This window comes from Danio aesculapii, chromosome 19 (genome assembly GCF_903798145.1).
Source record: "Danio aesculapii chromosome 19, fDanAes4.1, whole genome shotgun sequence".
In the NCBI taxonomy this organism is placed as follows: domain Eukaryota; kingdom Metazoa; phylum Chordata; class Actinopteri; order Cypriniformes; family Danionidae; genus Danio; species Danio aesculapii.
Genome location: NC_079453.1, coordinates 13,401,533 through 13,417,028, shown reverse-complemented (window position 1 = coordinate 13,417,028; position 15,496 = coordinate 13,401,533). Strand labels below are relative to the sequence as shown.

General features: G+C 40.3%; 1 protein-coding gene across 1 annotated transcript; it reads left to right on the top strand.

Moving 5' to 3' along the window:
• The first annotated feature begins 389 nt into the window (after positions 1–389).
• Positions 390–14,727, top strand: LOC130247058 (interferon-inducible GTPase 5-like). Its single transcript, XM_056480238.1, has 4 exons — positions 390–411; positions 484–545; positions 3,120–3,684; positions 14,039–14,727. The coding sequence occupies exons 1-4, from the start codon at positions 390–392 to the stop codon at positions 14,659–14,661; spliced, it is 1,272 nt and encodes a 423-aa protein (XP_056336213.1). The 3' UTR covers positions 14,662–14,727.
• The last annotated feature ends 769 nt before the right edge of the window (positions 14,728–15,496 follow it).

Below are 15,496 nucleotides of genomic sequence, written 5' to 3'. Positions count from 1 at the left end.
GGTAGTGCTGTCGCCTCACAGCAGAAGAAGGTCGCTGATTCGAGCCTCGACCGGGTCAGTTGGCATTTCTGTGTGGAGTTTGCATGTTCTCCCTGCGTTTGCATGGGTTTCCTCCGGGTGCTCTGGTTTCCCTCACAGTCCAAAGACATGCGGTACAGGTAAATTGGATAGGCTAAATTGTCTGTAGTGTATGAGTGTGTATGGATGTTTCCCAGGGATGGGTTGCAGCTGGAAGGGCATCCACTGCGTAAAAACGTGCTGGATAAATACTTCCCTAGTAAGTAGTTATAGTCACAATAAGTTTTTGAAAGTGATATGAGCGCAGGAGAGAATGAGAGAACTCTCAGACAGACATCGCCACGTATTATGTATCTCTGACTCTTGAAACTATGGTAATCCATGGCAGTGAAAGTGAAAATGTTGCTTTTCCCCATGTCTTTTTATATCTGCTTCCAGATATAAAGTTTCAATCTGTGCAACCAGGCTTCATCATTCAGAACTGCTGCCTGTGTCTTCTTGCCGTGTGGACTGTGAAAAAGATTTTGGTAAGAAATAATAAAAGATTATAGTCTCAATTTTTCATTTATTTTATTCATGCATTTTTAGGGTGTCATATTTTTAATGTTTTGAAAATACAAAAGTACGGAAGTCCTAAGAGGCCATGCTTTAAAATATTGTCTTTCTCTTGTTTTCTCATGATTACAGCCTAATTTTTTTTATGATCTCGACATAAAAACTTGCTTTCTCATGATCACGACTTTTATTGCTTTAATTTATTCATGTATTTATGATTATTATTATTATTATTTATTTATTGGCCCAACCAACATTTTTCAGATGTACATTTCTGTCTTTAAAGCAAATTTTTCCTCAAGTAACTTAATGATTGTGTATGATTAAGGGGCAGCACAAGTGTAGGAGTGAGTCTGCACCAGCCCTGCAAACTTGTATGATTGCAGACGTGCACTCATGCAACACAGGCCATGCGTTATTATATTTTACTTTCTTGTTTTCTCATGATCATGATTTAATTTTCCCGTGATCTCGTCATAAAGTTGTTTTCTCGTTATCTCGACATAACAAAAGTTGATTTCTCCACTTTACAGCTTATTTTTTCTGCTTAATCTAAAAGAATGTCCTAGACTCTCATAGCTTTACTTTGCATTGAGATTCACTATTTAAAGTAGTGTAGGCTAAATAACTTGTGAAAAGAAAAGCCTTAAAGCAAAACCAGGATATTCATAATTTTCATGGTCTAATTCATACATGCAACAAATTACTTTCCATCATATAAACGACGCTTTAAAATTGAGGGATTAAATAATGATATCATACCTACGGAAGTCCTAAGAGGCCATGTATTAATTTTCTTGTGATCTCGTAATAACAAAAAGTTGTTTTCTCGTTATCATGACATTTTCTTTTGCTTTTATTTATTATTATTATTATTATTATTATTATTATTATTATTATTATTATTATTACTATTGGGGCGATGCAGTAGCGCAGTAGGTAGTGCTGTTGCCTCACAGCAAGAAGGTTGCTGGTTTAAGCCTCGGCTGGGTCGGTTGGCGTTTCTGTGTGGAGTTTGCATTTTCTCCCTGCGTTCACGTGGGTTTCCTCCGGGTGCTCTGGTTTCCCCCACAGTCAAAAGACATGAGGTACAGGTGAATTGGGTAAGCTAAATTGTCCGTAGTGTATGAGTGTAGGTGAGTGTGTATGGATGTTTCCCAGAGATGGGTTGTGGCTGGAAGGGCATCCGCTGCATAAAACGTGCTGGATAAGTTGGTGGTTTATTCCGCTGTGGTGACCCCGGATTCATAAAGGGACTAAGCCGAAAAGAGAATGAGTGAATGAATTATTATTATTATTATTATTATTATTTATACCTGCTTAATGTATGACTGGGCCACCAAAAATTTTCAGATCTACACTCTGGCCTTTAAAACAAAATCTTCCTCATGTTTTTACTGGTTGAAAGTCTCTTCACATTCCAACAGTAATTATTAAGTTAAATGATCTAAATGTATTTATATGTATTTTTATATTCTAGGAAAGGCATAACACTAAAAAAATGCTTTCGCGCCTCGTTCACGTGCACACCGAGAAAGTGACAGTGGTTAAAATAAATGCTCAATCAAAACTTTTTAAAATCCTAAATCAATATTGGAGTTACTTTTGCATGCTGGAGGAAGGACGGCACCATGGCTAAAGTATTTCTTTCAGACAGGTAATGTTATATTTTAAAAGTATTTCATTCACACAAAGCTGATGTAGATTTTGTTGTTTTATAAATGGGTTATATGCACAGAAGTTGTTCAGCTACTGAAATCTTCCGGTGAAAGATTGATGTGACTATTTTCAATTTCATAAAGTACCTTTTACAGCATCAATAATGTAGATTTTTATTTAGTTTAATAACAAAAGATAAGTAAATAGTGCTATTCTTCATTTTTGAACAATGACAACCTGTGACACGCTTCCTATATTGTTTACCATGATACTTTGAATATTCGGTCTGAAAAAGCATGTAAGTATGGCTTAGTAATAAGTGTATTTCCTGCAGCCCGCTGGCCAACCACTAAGCATACAGTAATTGGTTTGGGACAAAAAGAGTCTAGGGCATCCTCTTAGAATAAGCAGAAAAAATAGATCATACATATATAATATATAATATATAATAACAATAATGATAATAATATTTAATACATAAAGTAAAAAAAAAAAGTTCTTATTACGAGAACTGATTTTGTTATGTCAAGATCACGAGGAAATGAATGTCATGATCGAGAGTATCATGTATATAAACAAAACGTTCATTCATACAGCTGTGAATTTTATCTCTGTAAAGGAAACTATAGGACTTCATCTTGGTTGGTTCATTTCTAAGCTCTGAAAATTAATTGCAATAATAAAAGAAAGGTAAGATGTTTATATCTTGATATCCACTTATTTTTTTTTTTTGTCATGTTAAACTAAATGATATTATAATTTCATGAGTGCAAAAACTCTTAGATATAAAAAGACTTATGTACAATTTAACATTAACAGTTTTTGCTATATATTTTGTAGTTTTAATGCTTTTGATTTGATCCTTTTCTTTTCTGTTGTCTTTTTAGATGGCTATGCATGAAGATGAATCTAAAATGCAAATGTACATTCATGATCTCAATGAATTCGTATCTAATCGTGATCTCCCAACAGCAATTAGCAAGATTCAAGAATATCACAAAAATCAAGATCTAGTCGAACTTAATATTGGAGTGACGGGAGGATCGGGTTCTGGAAAGTCTTCATTTGTCAATGCATTCAGGGGTCTAGAAGATGATGACGAGCTCTCTGCTAAAACTGGTGTTGTAGAAACCACTATGGAGCCTGAAGCTTATATTCACCCAAAATATGACAATGTGAAAGTTTGGGATCTTCCTGGCATTGGAACACCAAAATTCAAAGCCGATGAGTATCTTCAGAAGATAGATTTTAAAAATTTTGATTTTTTCATCATCATTGCTTCAGATCGATTTACAGAATGCCACACTCAGCTAGCTAAAGAGATCACAAGAATGGGGAAGAAGTTTTACTTTGTTCGTTCCAAGATTGACACAAACATTGATGCTGAGAAGAGGAAGAAAAACTTTGACCTAAAAAAAACACTGGATATCATCCGAGAGGACTGTGAAACGGGTTAGTTCATCAGTTAAAGACATAAAAAAAATTTGAATAACATAAAATTGTTACAAACTATATATATATATATATATATATATATATATATATATATATATATATATATATATATATATATATATATATATATATATATATATATATGAAATAAAAATATAGTTCTGATATGTCAATACAAAAACAACAAAAATCTTCATATTTATACAAATAATGAATTCAATTATGAGAATGTAAATTCAATTACTTAAGCCTATTCTTTAAGAAGAATAAAAATATATCATATATTGTAATAATTGCTGTATGTGGGCAATTGGAGCTAATATAACCTAGCTAAACTGTTTAATTAATATAAATAGCTAGCAGGGTGCTAGCATTTACTGCACACAACTTTATGATTATCACCATGTTAGCGAGAAGAACACTCGTGTCCCATACACTGCACAGTGTCTCTGTCATTAGCAGTCTGGCAAAATAAACAGGTAGTAGACAGCACTGACAGTTAAACTTTTTTATTCTAATTGCAGAACATGAACAGCCCTTAACAAGACCATACCACCGGGGTGCTTCCTTTACACACCACCCTCCTTGATGGTGATGGCCAGTATTTTATAAACCAAGCAAATATTGCACTTAAACCACAGACATCAACTCAAACATAAACACACAAAGTTCATAACAAAACAACGCATGCATTTAAGTAATATAACACATAAAATAACAAAACTAGAGAACACGCTCCGGCCTTCCTGGTGTTTCACCCCAAGTGCTAGGCTCAGTCCTGGGTCCATAATTGTCCATTTCAACAATGAGAGATTGTAGTGGCATTCCACCCTGACATTCACCAGTCTTTTGTCTTGGGGCCAGTGGGTGATACATTGCCAACTGGTCCTTATGTAGCACCATTCCAACTACATCGTCCAGGCATTAGAATTAGAAAGACCACCTCTGAGATTTGGTTCAAGATCTCACCTGGCCCTTGCGAATGATGAGTCAGTTTAGGTGACAACCCCTGCTTCCTTTGGGGGCAGAAAATCCACACTTTATCCCCAGGTACAAAGGTAGGCCCGTGAGCCAGGATGTCGTACACTCGCTTCTGATGAGCTCCAGCATTCCCCAGAGCCTCCCTAGTCAACTGACAAATTGTGGCCAGATGCTCTTTTAGCTACCTTAAGAAGTCCAGTTCTGATCCACCAGCTCTTTCTGGTTCAGGAGGCCCCAAAGCAGGCCCAGAGCTCCCTTCTGAACATAAGTGCAGCTGGAGTTCACTGGCTTGACTCCTGCACTGCTATCCTGTATGCCCACAAGACCAGGGGCAGATGCTGATCCCAGTCCCTCTGATCTTGGCTGGTCAAAATGGCAAGTTAAGTGGCCAAAGTGTGGTTAAACCGCTCCACCAGTCTATCGCTTTGCGGTTGTACGGGTGTGGTTCTGGTCTTCTTTACCCCCAATCTCTGACACACCTCTTTAAACAGTCGGCTCTCAAAGTTCCACCCCTGGTCACTGTGCAGTTCATTTGGCAACCGAAATTGGGCGAACATCTCGTCTTTGTACAGACGTGGACACACTTTGGTTGGGCACCACATATGACTCTGGCCACTTTGTAAAATAATCCATGGCCACCAGAACAAAATGGTGACCAGCTTCTGTGATGGGGAAAGGGCCCCTTTGATTACACAGCTGGCCAGTCTGGACATACTTGAGACTCCAGCCAACCGCAGCTGCCCAACCATAAATGGCTCTCCATCTCCGCCACAGTCACCCACCCCTGCTGCTGCCGATGGTCCCCATTCTCTTTGTTCCTGCCGTCCACAATATCTGCACTCGTCAGGAAGGCATGGACATCTGGAAAGAGCGTCAGCATTAACATGCTGCCTTCCTGGTCTGTGCTGAATTTTGAAGTCATACTCTTGCAACCACCCTGCCACCTGTTACTGCTAGCAACTCCATCAAAATGATACAGTAGTTCCTTTCTGCATGGCTAAGGCTGCAACTGTAATAGCCTACCACTTGCTCTCCTGTCTCTCCTCGTTGGGAAAAGTATAGCTCCAACCCCCGCATTACTGGCATCAGTGTCCACCAGGAATGGCTGGCTGTGCTCAGGAAAGGCAAGGACTGAAGCATCAGTGAGGGCATCTTTTAGCTGTCTGAAAGCAACCGCACAGTCCTCAAACCAACGGAAATGTCTGCCCTTATCTGTCAGCTAATGCAAAGGGCTAGCAATAGTTGCAAAGTTCCTAACAAACCTCCTGTAAAAGGAGGCAAGGTGTAGGAACTCCTAAGCTCAGTGACATTGGTTGGTAGGTGCCAGTCCTTCACTGCAGCCACCTTTTTTGGGTCAGCTGCAACTCCACTCACACTGACTACATGCCTCAGAAACAGCATCTGACAGGTGAGCAAGTCGCACTTGGCTGGGTTCTACCACAGTCCAGAACGGAATGTGGTGCGGGGGATGTCTTTAAGAACTTGGTCCATCAGTCTTTCAATGAAGGACACAGTCCATAAAGCATCACCCTAAACTGCCACAATCATTGGCCTATAGTGAATGTGGTCTTAGGTTGGGCCTCTGGTGCCAACTCTACTTGCCAATACCTGCTGCACAAATCCAAGAAACTAAACCAGCAGCATCAAACTATTTAGTCCAGCTCATCGTCACTGTGCAGCAGCAGGTATGAGGGTGACTGCATTGAGTTGTCGATAGTCCACACAGTAGCGCCACCCCTCCCCCCCTTTTCTTCTGCACCATGACTATGGGCACGGCCCAAGGACCACTGACTGAAGGTTCAATAATCCCATTAGCTGCCATATCTTGAAGCAGTTCCTCGGCAACCTGGCGCTTGGCAAGTGGCAGATGGCGGGGGGTGCAAGTAAATGGGTGCAACATAGCCGGTATCAGTGTGGTGCTCGACCAGGGCTGTCCTGGTACAGTCCTCCTTCCGGGCCGCATAAGTGTGCATAAACTCCCTCAACAGCAGCAACAGTCTCAGACGAGGGTAAAACAGGTAGAACTTGCAGTGATGACAACTGTGGTATGTGGTTCTGTACTGCAAGGTTTCCACAATGACCACCTAGAGTTTTCTCAGCTAGCGAGTGGGGGCTGGAGACTGGAACCAGTAGTCCCGGACCCTTAGACAGTGGTTATAGGATGGCAGCCTCATTATAACTGCTCAGACCTGATTGGAGTGGGGCACATCAACACATGCCCCCCAGTGGGCCAGCAAGTCCAAACCAACAATACAGTCATCCCTAATGTCAGCGAGCCAAAACTCATGACTTGTCTGACTTGTCCCCACTACTACAGGCAATAGCTTCTTCCTTACCATCACTGTCCTTTCCCCCATGACTGTAAGTAATTCAGTATTAGTAGTGGTCCAGTCCTCAGCAAGTGGGCTGTCAGTGCCTGGTAATAGTCCCTTTTGTAACAAGCAGAAGGTAGATCCCGGTTCTACCAGGGCTCTGCAGGGCTGTCTGCCAAACACACAGTCCAGATACCATCCTCTGGCAGGCCCGAAGCGCCCCATGATGGGGTAATTTCCATGGAGGGGTGCCAGGAACCAGGGTGAGGATCTCCTCACTGTCTCACCCCAGGGTCATCCTTAGTTTTCTCAGGCTTTCTCAGCACCATGCCCAAACAGTGATGTGACAACAAGCGGACATGCTGGTGAAGATATTCAGGTTTTAGACCCCACAAGAAAGCATAGAGGCTTACTGCTTGCTGGAAAAGTAGGGAAGCCACGGCAGGTGTAGACCTGGATTTTAGCACTGTCTAAGCTCTCTCCCTTAAGTCGATGTCAATTAGCCAGTTCCTCCCTGTTCTGTTCAGCTGTGGTTCTCTGCCAAAGCAGCGATTGAGAGCAGCAGAGAGGGCATGGAGGTCTCGCTGCTCCTCTGGAGACAAGTCAATAAGGACCTGAAGAGCAGACCCCTCCAGGGCAAGGGCCAAATGAATTACTGTCTCCTCATGTCTCCACTGTCTCCCATGGCTCCAGCCATCATGAAGGTCAATGTGCCAAGTCAACCTGTGCCAGTTAAGGCTCTAAACGTGTCAGCCCACTGTATCGTGGTAGCTTAGCGGGTGATCGTGTGAGGAGACCGAGCTGGCTATGGGCATGAGGAGTTGGTGTGGCAAGTGATAGTTCTTTTTACTCACAAACTGGAGTGTGGAATACCACCCGCGGTGCACCATCAGGCTGATATGGAGCCTGGTCCCTCTTCATAGTCTCTTTTGTCAGACGCTTTAAGGTAATGTTGTTCTCTCGTCTATGATTCACTCCATAATGACATTTTCTAAATAGCCTGCTATCCCACTTTTGACACCACTGTAATAATTGCTGTACGTGGGCAATTGGAGCTAATATAACCTAGCTAAACTGTTTAACTTATCTAAACGGCTAGCAGGGTGCTAGAGTTTACCGAACATAACTTAATGATTATTTGCACGTTAGCAAGAAGAACACTCGTGTCCCATACACCGCACAGTGTCTCTGTCGTTAGCAATCTGGCAGAATAAACAGGTAGGAGACAGCATTGTCAGTTAAACTTTTTAATGAAGAAAATGAACAGGCCTAACAGGGCCATACCACCAGGGTGCTTCCTTTACATTTACATTTACATTTACATTTAGTCATTTAGCAGACGCTTTTATCCAAAGCGACTTACAAATGAGGACAAGGAAGCATTTTACACAACTATAAGAGCAGCAGTGAACAAGTGCTATAGACAAGTTTCAGGTGTGTAAAGTCTAAGAAGCTAAGCATTAGTAAATTTTATTTTATTTAATTTTTTTTTGAGAGAGAGAGAGAGAGAGAGAGAGAGAGAGAGAGTACAGTTAGTGGTATAGCCAGAGAGGCAGTTAAGATTAGGAAGGAAAGTGGAGACTAAACAGTTGAGTTTTTAGTCGTTTCTTGAAGACAGCAAGTGGGCAGATTCAATGTGAGAGTTCGGGAAAGTGATTTCTTCCCTCTTTGGGATGGAACAACGAGGCGACGTTCATTCACAGAACGCAAGTTTCTGGAGGGCACATACATCTGCAGAAGTGAGAGCAGATATGAAGGAGCAAAGCCAGAGGTCGCTTTGTAAGCAAACATCAGAGCTTTGAATTTGATCCGAGCAGCAACTGGCAGCCAGTGCAAACGGGTGAGTAGTGGAGTGACATGTGCTCTTTTGGGTTCATCAAAGACCACTCGTGCTGCTGCGTTCTGAAGCAGCTGAAGAGGTTTGATAGAATTAGCTGGAAGCCCGGCTAGTAGAGAGTTGCAATAGTCCAGTTTGGAGAGAACAAGAGCTTGAACAATGAGTTGAGCTGTATGTTCAGATAGGAAGGGTCGGACCTTTCTGATGTTATAGAGTGCGAATCTGCAAGATCGAGCAGTTCTAGAAATGTGGTCAGAGAAGTTTAGTTGGTCATCAATCGTTACTCCAAGGCTTTTTATAATTTTGGATGCAGTAATGGTTGCTCCATCCATCTGGATTGAAAAGTTATGGTGAAGAGTCGGGTTGGCAGAAACTTCAAGCATTTCCATTTTCGTGAGGTTAAGCTGCAGATGATGATCTTTCATCCAGTGTGAAATGTCTGACAGGCAGGCTGAAATGCGAGCTGGAACCGAGGGATCATCAGGGTGAAAAGAGAGGTATAGCTGGGTATCATCAGCATAGCAGTGGTAGGAAAATCCATGTTTCTGGATGACTGTTCCTAAAGATGCCGTGTAGATAGAGAAGAGAAGTGGCCCAAGAACAGAGCCCTGAGGTACCCCAGTGTTTAGATGCTGTAGGTTGAACACTTCTCCCCTCCAAGACACCCTGAATGACCTGTCCGAGAGGTAGGAACTGAACCATTGAATAACAGTGCCTGCGACGCCCAGTGACTCAAGCGTAGATAGCAGGATCTGGTGGTTTACAGTGTCAAAAGCAGCTGATAAATCCAGCAAGATGAGGACAGATGATTTAGAGTCTGCTTTAGCCAGTCTGAGATCCTCCACGACCGAGAGCAGGGCAGTCTCAGTTGAGTGGCCTTTCTTAAAGCCAGATTGCTTGTTGTCCATGAGGTTGTTTTGAGTAAGAAAGTCCAGAACTTGACTGAACACTACTTTCTCCAAAATCTTGGCCATGAATGGAAGCAGGGATACCGGTCGGTAGTTTTCAAGTAGCGTTTGATCCAGCTTTGGTTTCTTTAGCAGTGGGGTTACCCTAGCCTGCTTAAATGAAGTAGTGAATAGACCAGAGTCAAGAGATGTGTTAATTATGTGAGTCAGTGTTGGTATGACTGCAGGAGAAATGGCTTGCAAGAGATGAGAGGGAATGGGATCAAGCGGACAGGTGGTTGCATGGCTTGATAGCACGAGATTGGACACCTCAGACTCAGAGAGCTGGGAAAAAGAGGTGAGTGTGTGTGGTGTTGGTGGTGTATCTTGTGTGTTTGTTGTAGGTGCAGCAAATTGAGCACTGATTTTTGCAGTTTTGGTGCAAAAGAATGTAGCAAAGTCATCAGTAGTGAGTGTGGAGGGTGCGGGTGGAGGAGGAGGATAGAGGAGGGAGGAAAATGTTTTGAAAAGTAATCGAGGATTGGTGGCACTGTTGACTTTCTGACGTAGGTATGTCTGCTTTGCAGAAGTAACCTCAGCCGAGAAAGAAGACAGAAGAGTTTGGTATGTTATGAGCTGTTCAGGATTTTTAGTTTTTCGCCAAATTCTCTCAGCAGCCCGAAGTTTTGATCGATGCTCACGGAGAACATCAGAGAGCCAGGGTGCAGGAGGACTGGCCCGGGCTGGCCTGGATGTAAGAGGACATAGTCTGTCTAGACATGATGCTAGGGTGGAGTAGAGTGTATCAGTGGCACTGTTCGTATCAAGTGCAGAGAGTTTGCAAGATGGAGAAAGAGAGTTTGAAACAATGGTGGATAGTCTATTGGGTGAGAGAGAGCGTAGGTTTCTGCGAAAGGCAACTAGAGTTGGAGTGTGTGGCGGCTCAGGAGTAATGTGGATGTTGAGAGAGAAAAGGAAATGATCCGATGTTTGTAGTGGAGTTACTAGTGTTTGATCAGCGAGGCAATGTCGAGTGTAAATAAGGTCTAGCTGATTACCTGATTTGTGAGTGGTAGAAGTAGGTGCTCTTTTGAGGTCAAAAGATGCAAGCAGAATCTGGAAGTCAGCAGCTTGAGGTCTTTCAATGTGGATGTTGAAGTCACCTAGCACCAACAAGGGAGTGTCATATGCAGAAAAAGATGAGAGAAGAACATCCAGTTCATCTAAGAAGTTATCTAATGTACCTGGTGGGCGGTAGATGACAACCACATTTATGCGGAAGGGGTGGATAATGGTGACTGCATGGAATTCAAAGGAGCTGATTTTTGGCAGGGTCTCTGAGTGAATTTCCATTCTTTGGAAATCAGTAGTCCAGTCCCACCCCCTCTCCCTGTCTGACGAGGAGTGTGGGAAAGAGAGAAATTAGTAGAAAGAGCTGCATGTGTAGCAGTGTCCTCCGGTCTCAACCAGGTCTCAGTTAGAGCCATAAGATTAAAGTCAGAATGAGTGGCTATGGAGGTAATAAAATCTGCCTTGTTAACAGCAGATTGACAATTCCAGAGGCCCACGGAGAGAGAGAGTTGTGAAATAGAAGATACATGAATTGATCGAAGGTTGTGAGAGTTGCGCCTGCAGCGTACCTCCCGTGCTCTGCGAGTGTTAGTAACAACAGGAATTAGTAAACACATAATAAAAGTGCAAGGAAAACAATAATGAGTGCAGAGATAAAGTAAAATAATAAAGTAAAAGTACTCAAGTCTTTGCTCGGTGGAGTCGCACAGGTAGAGTCAATGGTCTTTACTCTCTTCGGTCTTAGTCTTAGAGTAAAAACACCCGAAACTGCAGTGGCGGGGCGCGAAAAAACGTCCGGCTCGGCACGCAAGCTCTTACAGTAACAAAGGAAACAGTGGCTAAAACTTTCTAGTACTAAACACAGATAGCTGAAAACAATTTTAAATGTCCAACAACCAATACACAACCAGCTGAAACAAGTCTAAGTGTTCTCTAACCAAACACAGCAACTGAAAACAGGTCTAAACGTACTTACACGGTGTTGCTCTCGATGCTAAAGTGCTTCTCCTGCTAGCTAAACCTACTGTGTTCAAATATATAGTCTTTACCTGGGGTTTGGACACGCCTCCAAAGTTAAAAAACACCCGAAACTGCAGCGGCAGGGCGCAAAAAAACATCCGGCTCGGCACGCAAGCTCTCACAGTAACAAAGGAAACAGTGGCTAAAACTTTCTAGTACTAAACACAGATAGCTGAAAACAATTTTAAATGTCCAACAACCATACACAACCAGCTGAAAACAAGTCTAAGTGTTCTCTAACCAAACACAGCAACTGAAAACAGGTCTAAATGTACTTACACGATGTTGCTCTCGATGCTAAAGTGCTTCTCCTTACACACCACCCTTGTTGATGGTGATGGTCAGTGTTTTATAAACCAAGGAAATATTGCGCTTAAATCACAGAAGCTAACTCAAACATAAACATACATTGTTTATAACAAAACAAAGTATGTATTTAACTAATATAACACATAAAATAACCCTAAACCAGTTTACATGATGCACCTGAAAGCAGGTCTAAAGTCCAGCACAGAGCACGTTAGTTGTGTGCCTCGCTTACACATTGCTTAATACACACAGAATGTACAGCAATACACAAAAATCTTTACAAATGAAAAAGAATTAAAGGAATAAAATATTACAAAATTATAACTTTCTCCATAAATATAAAAACCACTGCCTCCATGCCTTCATCTCGGTGTTTTTTTTTTTTAGTTTATTTATGACAATTTGCTTTTGCATAATGCTATTATTAGTAGTATTAGTATTTACAATATGCATATTTATATTTGTTTCATTAAAAACAAGTTTAGATTTGTCCACCTGTTTTGGACCATATGGGGAATAGCATGTGTATTTGGATATAACTCAGTTTTTGACAACACTTTGTTATTATTGTTCATGTATTCATTTGTTAGAAATTAGAAGTGAATTTAGAAATAGTTTTGAAACAAATCTTTGCACTTAACAAACAAAATTATGTAGGCTAATGGATGTCTTCAGTGGAGTGTACAACAAGTAAAAGTAAAAGCCGATTGAAGGAGGCTCATTCTTTATCCTTGAGCTGCAGATGGTCTGTTTAACTGTTTTCTCACTAGTGAAGCGTTCAGTTTTTCCACTTACAGAGTCCGCCATGTAAATAGTAAACTCTTAAAGGGAATGGGAGATGACACTCTGATTGGTTTATTCTCAAAACACACCCATAACTCATTAAGAGAAAAAGTTCAACCCTGTTAGACAATGTGCTGCAGCGCAGGTCGTATTTTTCAGTCCTTAAAATAGCATAAGTGGATTTGTACATGCCCTTAATGTTTTTGCTCTCTGTGCTTTAGACTTTGCATCTAGATCATTAAAATAGAGCCCCTAAAGTTCAATTTCAAAGATCTGAGGTGATCTATCTGCTGCTGCTTTCAGTAGTTTGGCAATAAATGTCATGAAAAATGTCATTCAAACTTATATTATTAGCATTTAACACTGAATAAAGCACCTGAGTTGTACCTGAGATGATCATTGTTATAATTTTCTGTTCTTCAGCTACAAAAAATAGAAGCTGTTTCTAAAATAGAAATTTCAGGTGTTGGTTAGGGCAAAAACTCTTTTTAATAAGGAAATATTCCTTCTATTGCATGCCTTAGCTTTTATTTAGAATGGTTTAAATCAGCCTTTAAGTTCAACAGTCAGCTCCAGCTGGTGTCATCAATCTGGCAGCTTGCGCTTGCGTGGACTCATCAGAAGAGGGGCCGAGTGAAAATGTGTTTGGAACGGCCTGATTTTATGAGGAAACGTAATTATCTATGTTTTGTCAGTTTAGTGTCTAATTCGTACAAATTAGTGAAAAAAAGTTAAGGGATTAGCAAATTGTACTAAATCGTATAAATGCGATTTGTATGAATTCATACAATCTAGCGACTAAATGAAAAAGTGCCATGACATTGTGTTGGTTTTGAACCAGGAGTGCAATACCTAGTTCAACCACTGGGTGCCAAAATTACATACTGCACTTTTAAAGTGTGACATGCAAAACAATCAGAAATCAGTTAAGGGGAACTGCAACTGGGATATAATTTACACACACACACACATATATATATATATATACACACATATATATATATATATATATATATATATATATATATATATATATATATATATATATATATATATATATATATAGAGAGAGAGAGAGAGAGAGAGAGAGAGAGATATATATTTATTTATTTATTTATTTATTATTTTTTGTCATTATTTTTTGTGTCTAGGTTTGAAAAAGATCGATATTGAGGATCCTGTCGTGTTCCTGATCTCTAGGTTTGCGCTCGGCGAGTATGACTTTGATCTGCTGGAGAAGAGGATGGAGAAAGAGCTTCCACAGCATAAGAGACATGTGTTGATGCTGACTTTGCCAAATATCACACAAGAGATTAATAATAAGAAGAAGAAGGCACTAGAAGAAAACATTGCAAAAGTTGCCTTTCTGTCTGCATGTGTGGCTGCTTTTCCCATTCCTGGTCTTTCAGCTGCTGTGGATCTTGCCATTATAGCAGCACAGCTAAAAAAATACTACAGTGCATTTGATCTGGATGATCCATCCCTGGAGAAACTCAGTGAAAGATCTGGAAAACCTGTGGAGGAATTAAAGAATCTGATGAAGTCACCATTCCGCCATGGGATTGATAAAGAAACAATAAAGATTTTGCTTAATAAGTCATTCCTCACCGTATCTTTAAGTGCAGTTGAGTATACTCTGAGCTTTATACCCATTATTGGCTCTGTGATGGCAGGAGGAAAATCCTATATAGCGGTCTCTTCTTTGCTGAATTCAGCTCTGAATGAAATAGCAGAAGATGCCAAAAATGTGCTTATGGCTTCAGTACAGGCTTAAGTGTAAACATTCCATATGACAAATTTAAAATATAGTTTAACATATATTAAATGTTTAGAGAAGTAATAGCCCCTTTTTAGCAACTTTTGAAGAATAAAACAGCCTTTAAGTTTGGTATGGCACAATCTACTCCTGTTATTTGTTTCAAAAAGTTGTTGTGTTTAATAATCAAACAAAATAAAATCACGTTTTGTTACATAATCTTGTATAATCTTAGAAAATGAAAAATAAATGTATATTAAATATTATTTGGTTTGCCTGGCAATTGTGACATTTGGTAAGAGTAGTCACTGTTTTACTTGTTTGTTTTTTAAAATGGTGAAAATTCTTTTTGATCACTGTATTTTCTGTTGCCTCTTTCATTGATTTGTTTGTTGCCTTCCAAAATAAAGATATGCATGTAATAGTTTGCAATGAAAATCATCTCTTATAGTTTGTTTTACATTTGATTGTTTTACTGTAAATGATGAAATGTATGTCTGTTTAAAATGGTCAGAAATCACTTTTATGTTCCATTTTTTACTTGTTTGTTGGCATCCATAATAAAGATTTGCATGTATAAATTTGCATGGAAATGTCAAATATTTTTCAAGTGTATGTCTCTAATAACTGGTTACAAATATTTGTCTTATGAAATTATTTTCAGACTTGGGTGTGGACAGCTCTGAAACTAAAACCTTCTCTTTAAAAATGCAAGATATAATACAGATGTGCAAACCTAGCTGTTAAATGGTGTAGTTCACACACACACACACACACACACACACACACACACACACACACACACACACAAAAACTGTTTGACTTTCTTCTGTAAAAAATTATGTTTTGGCTG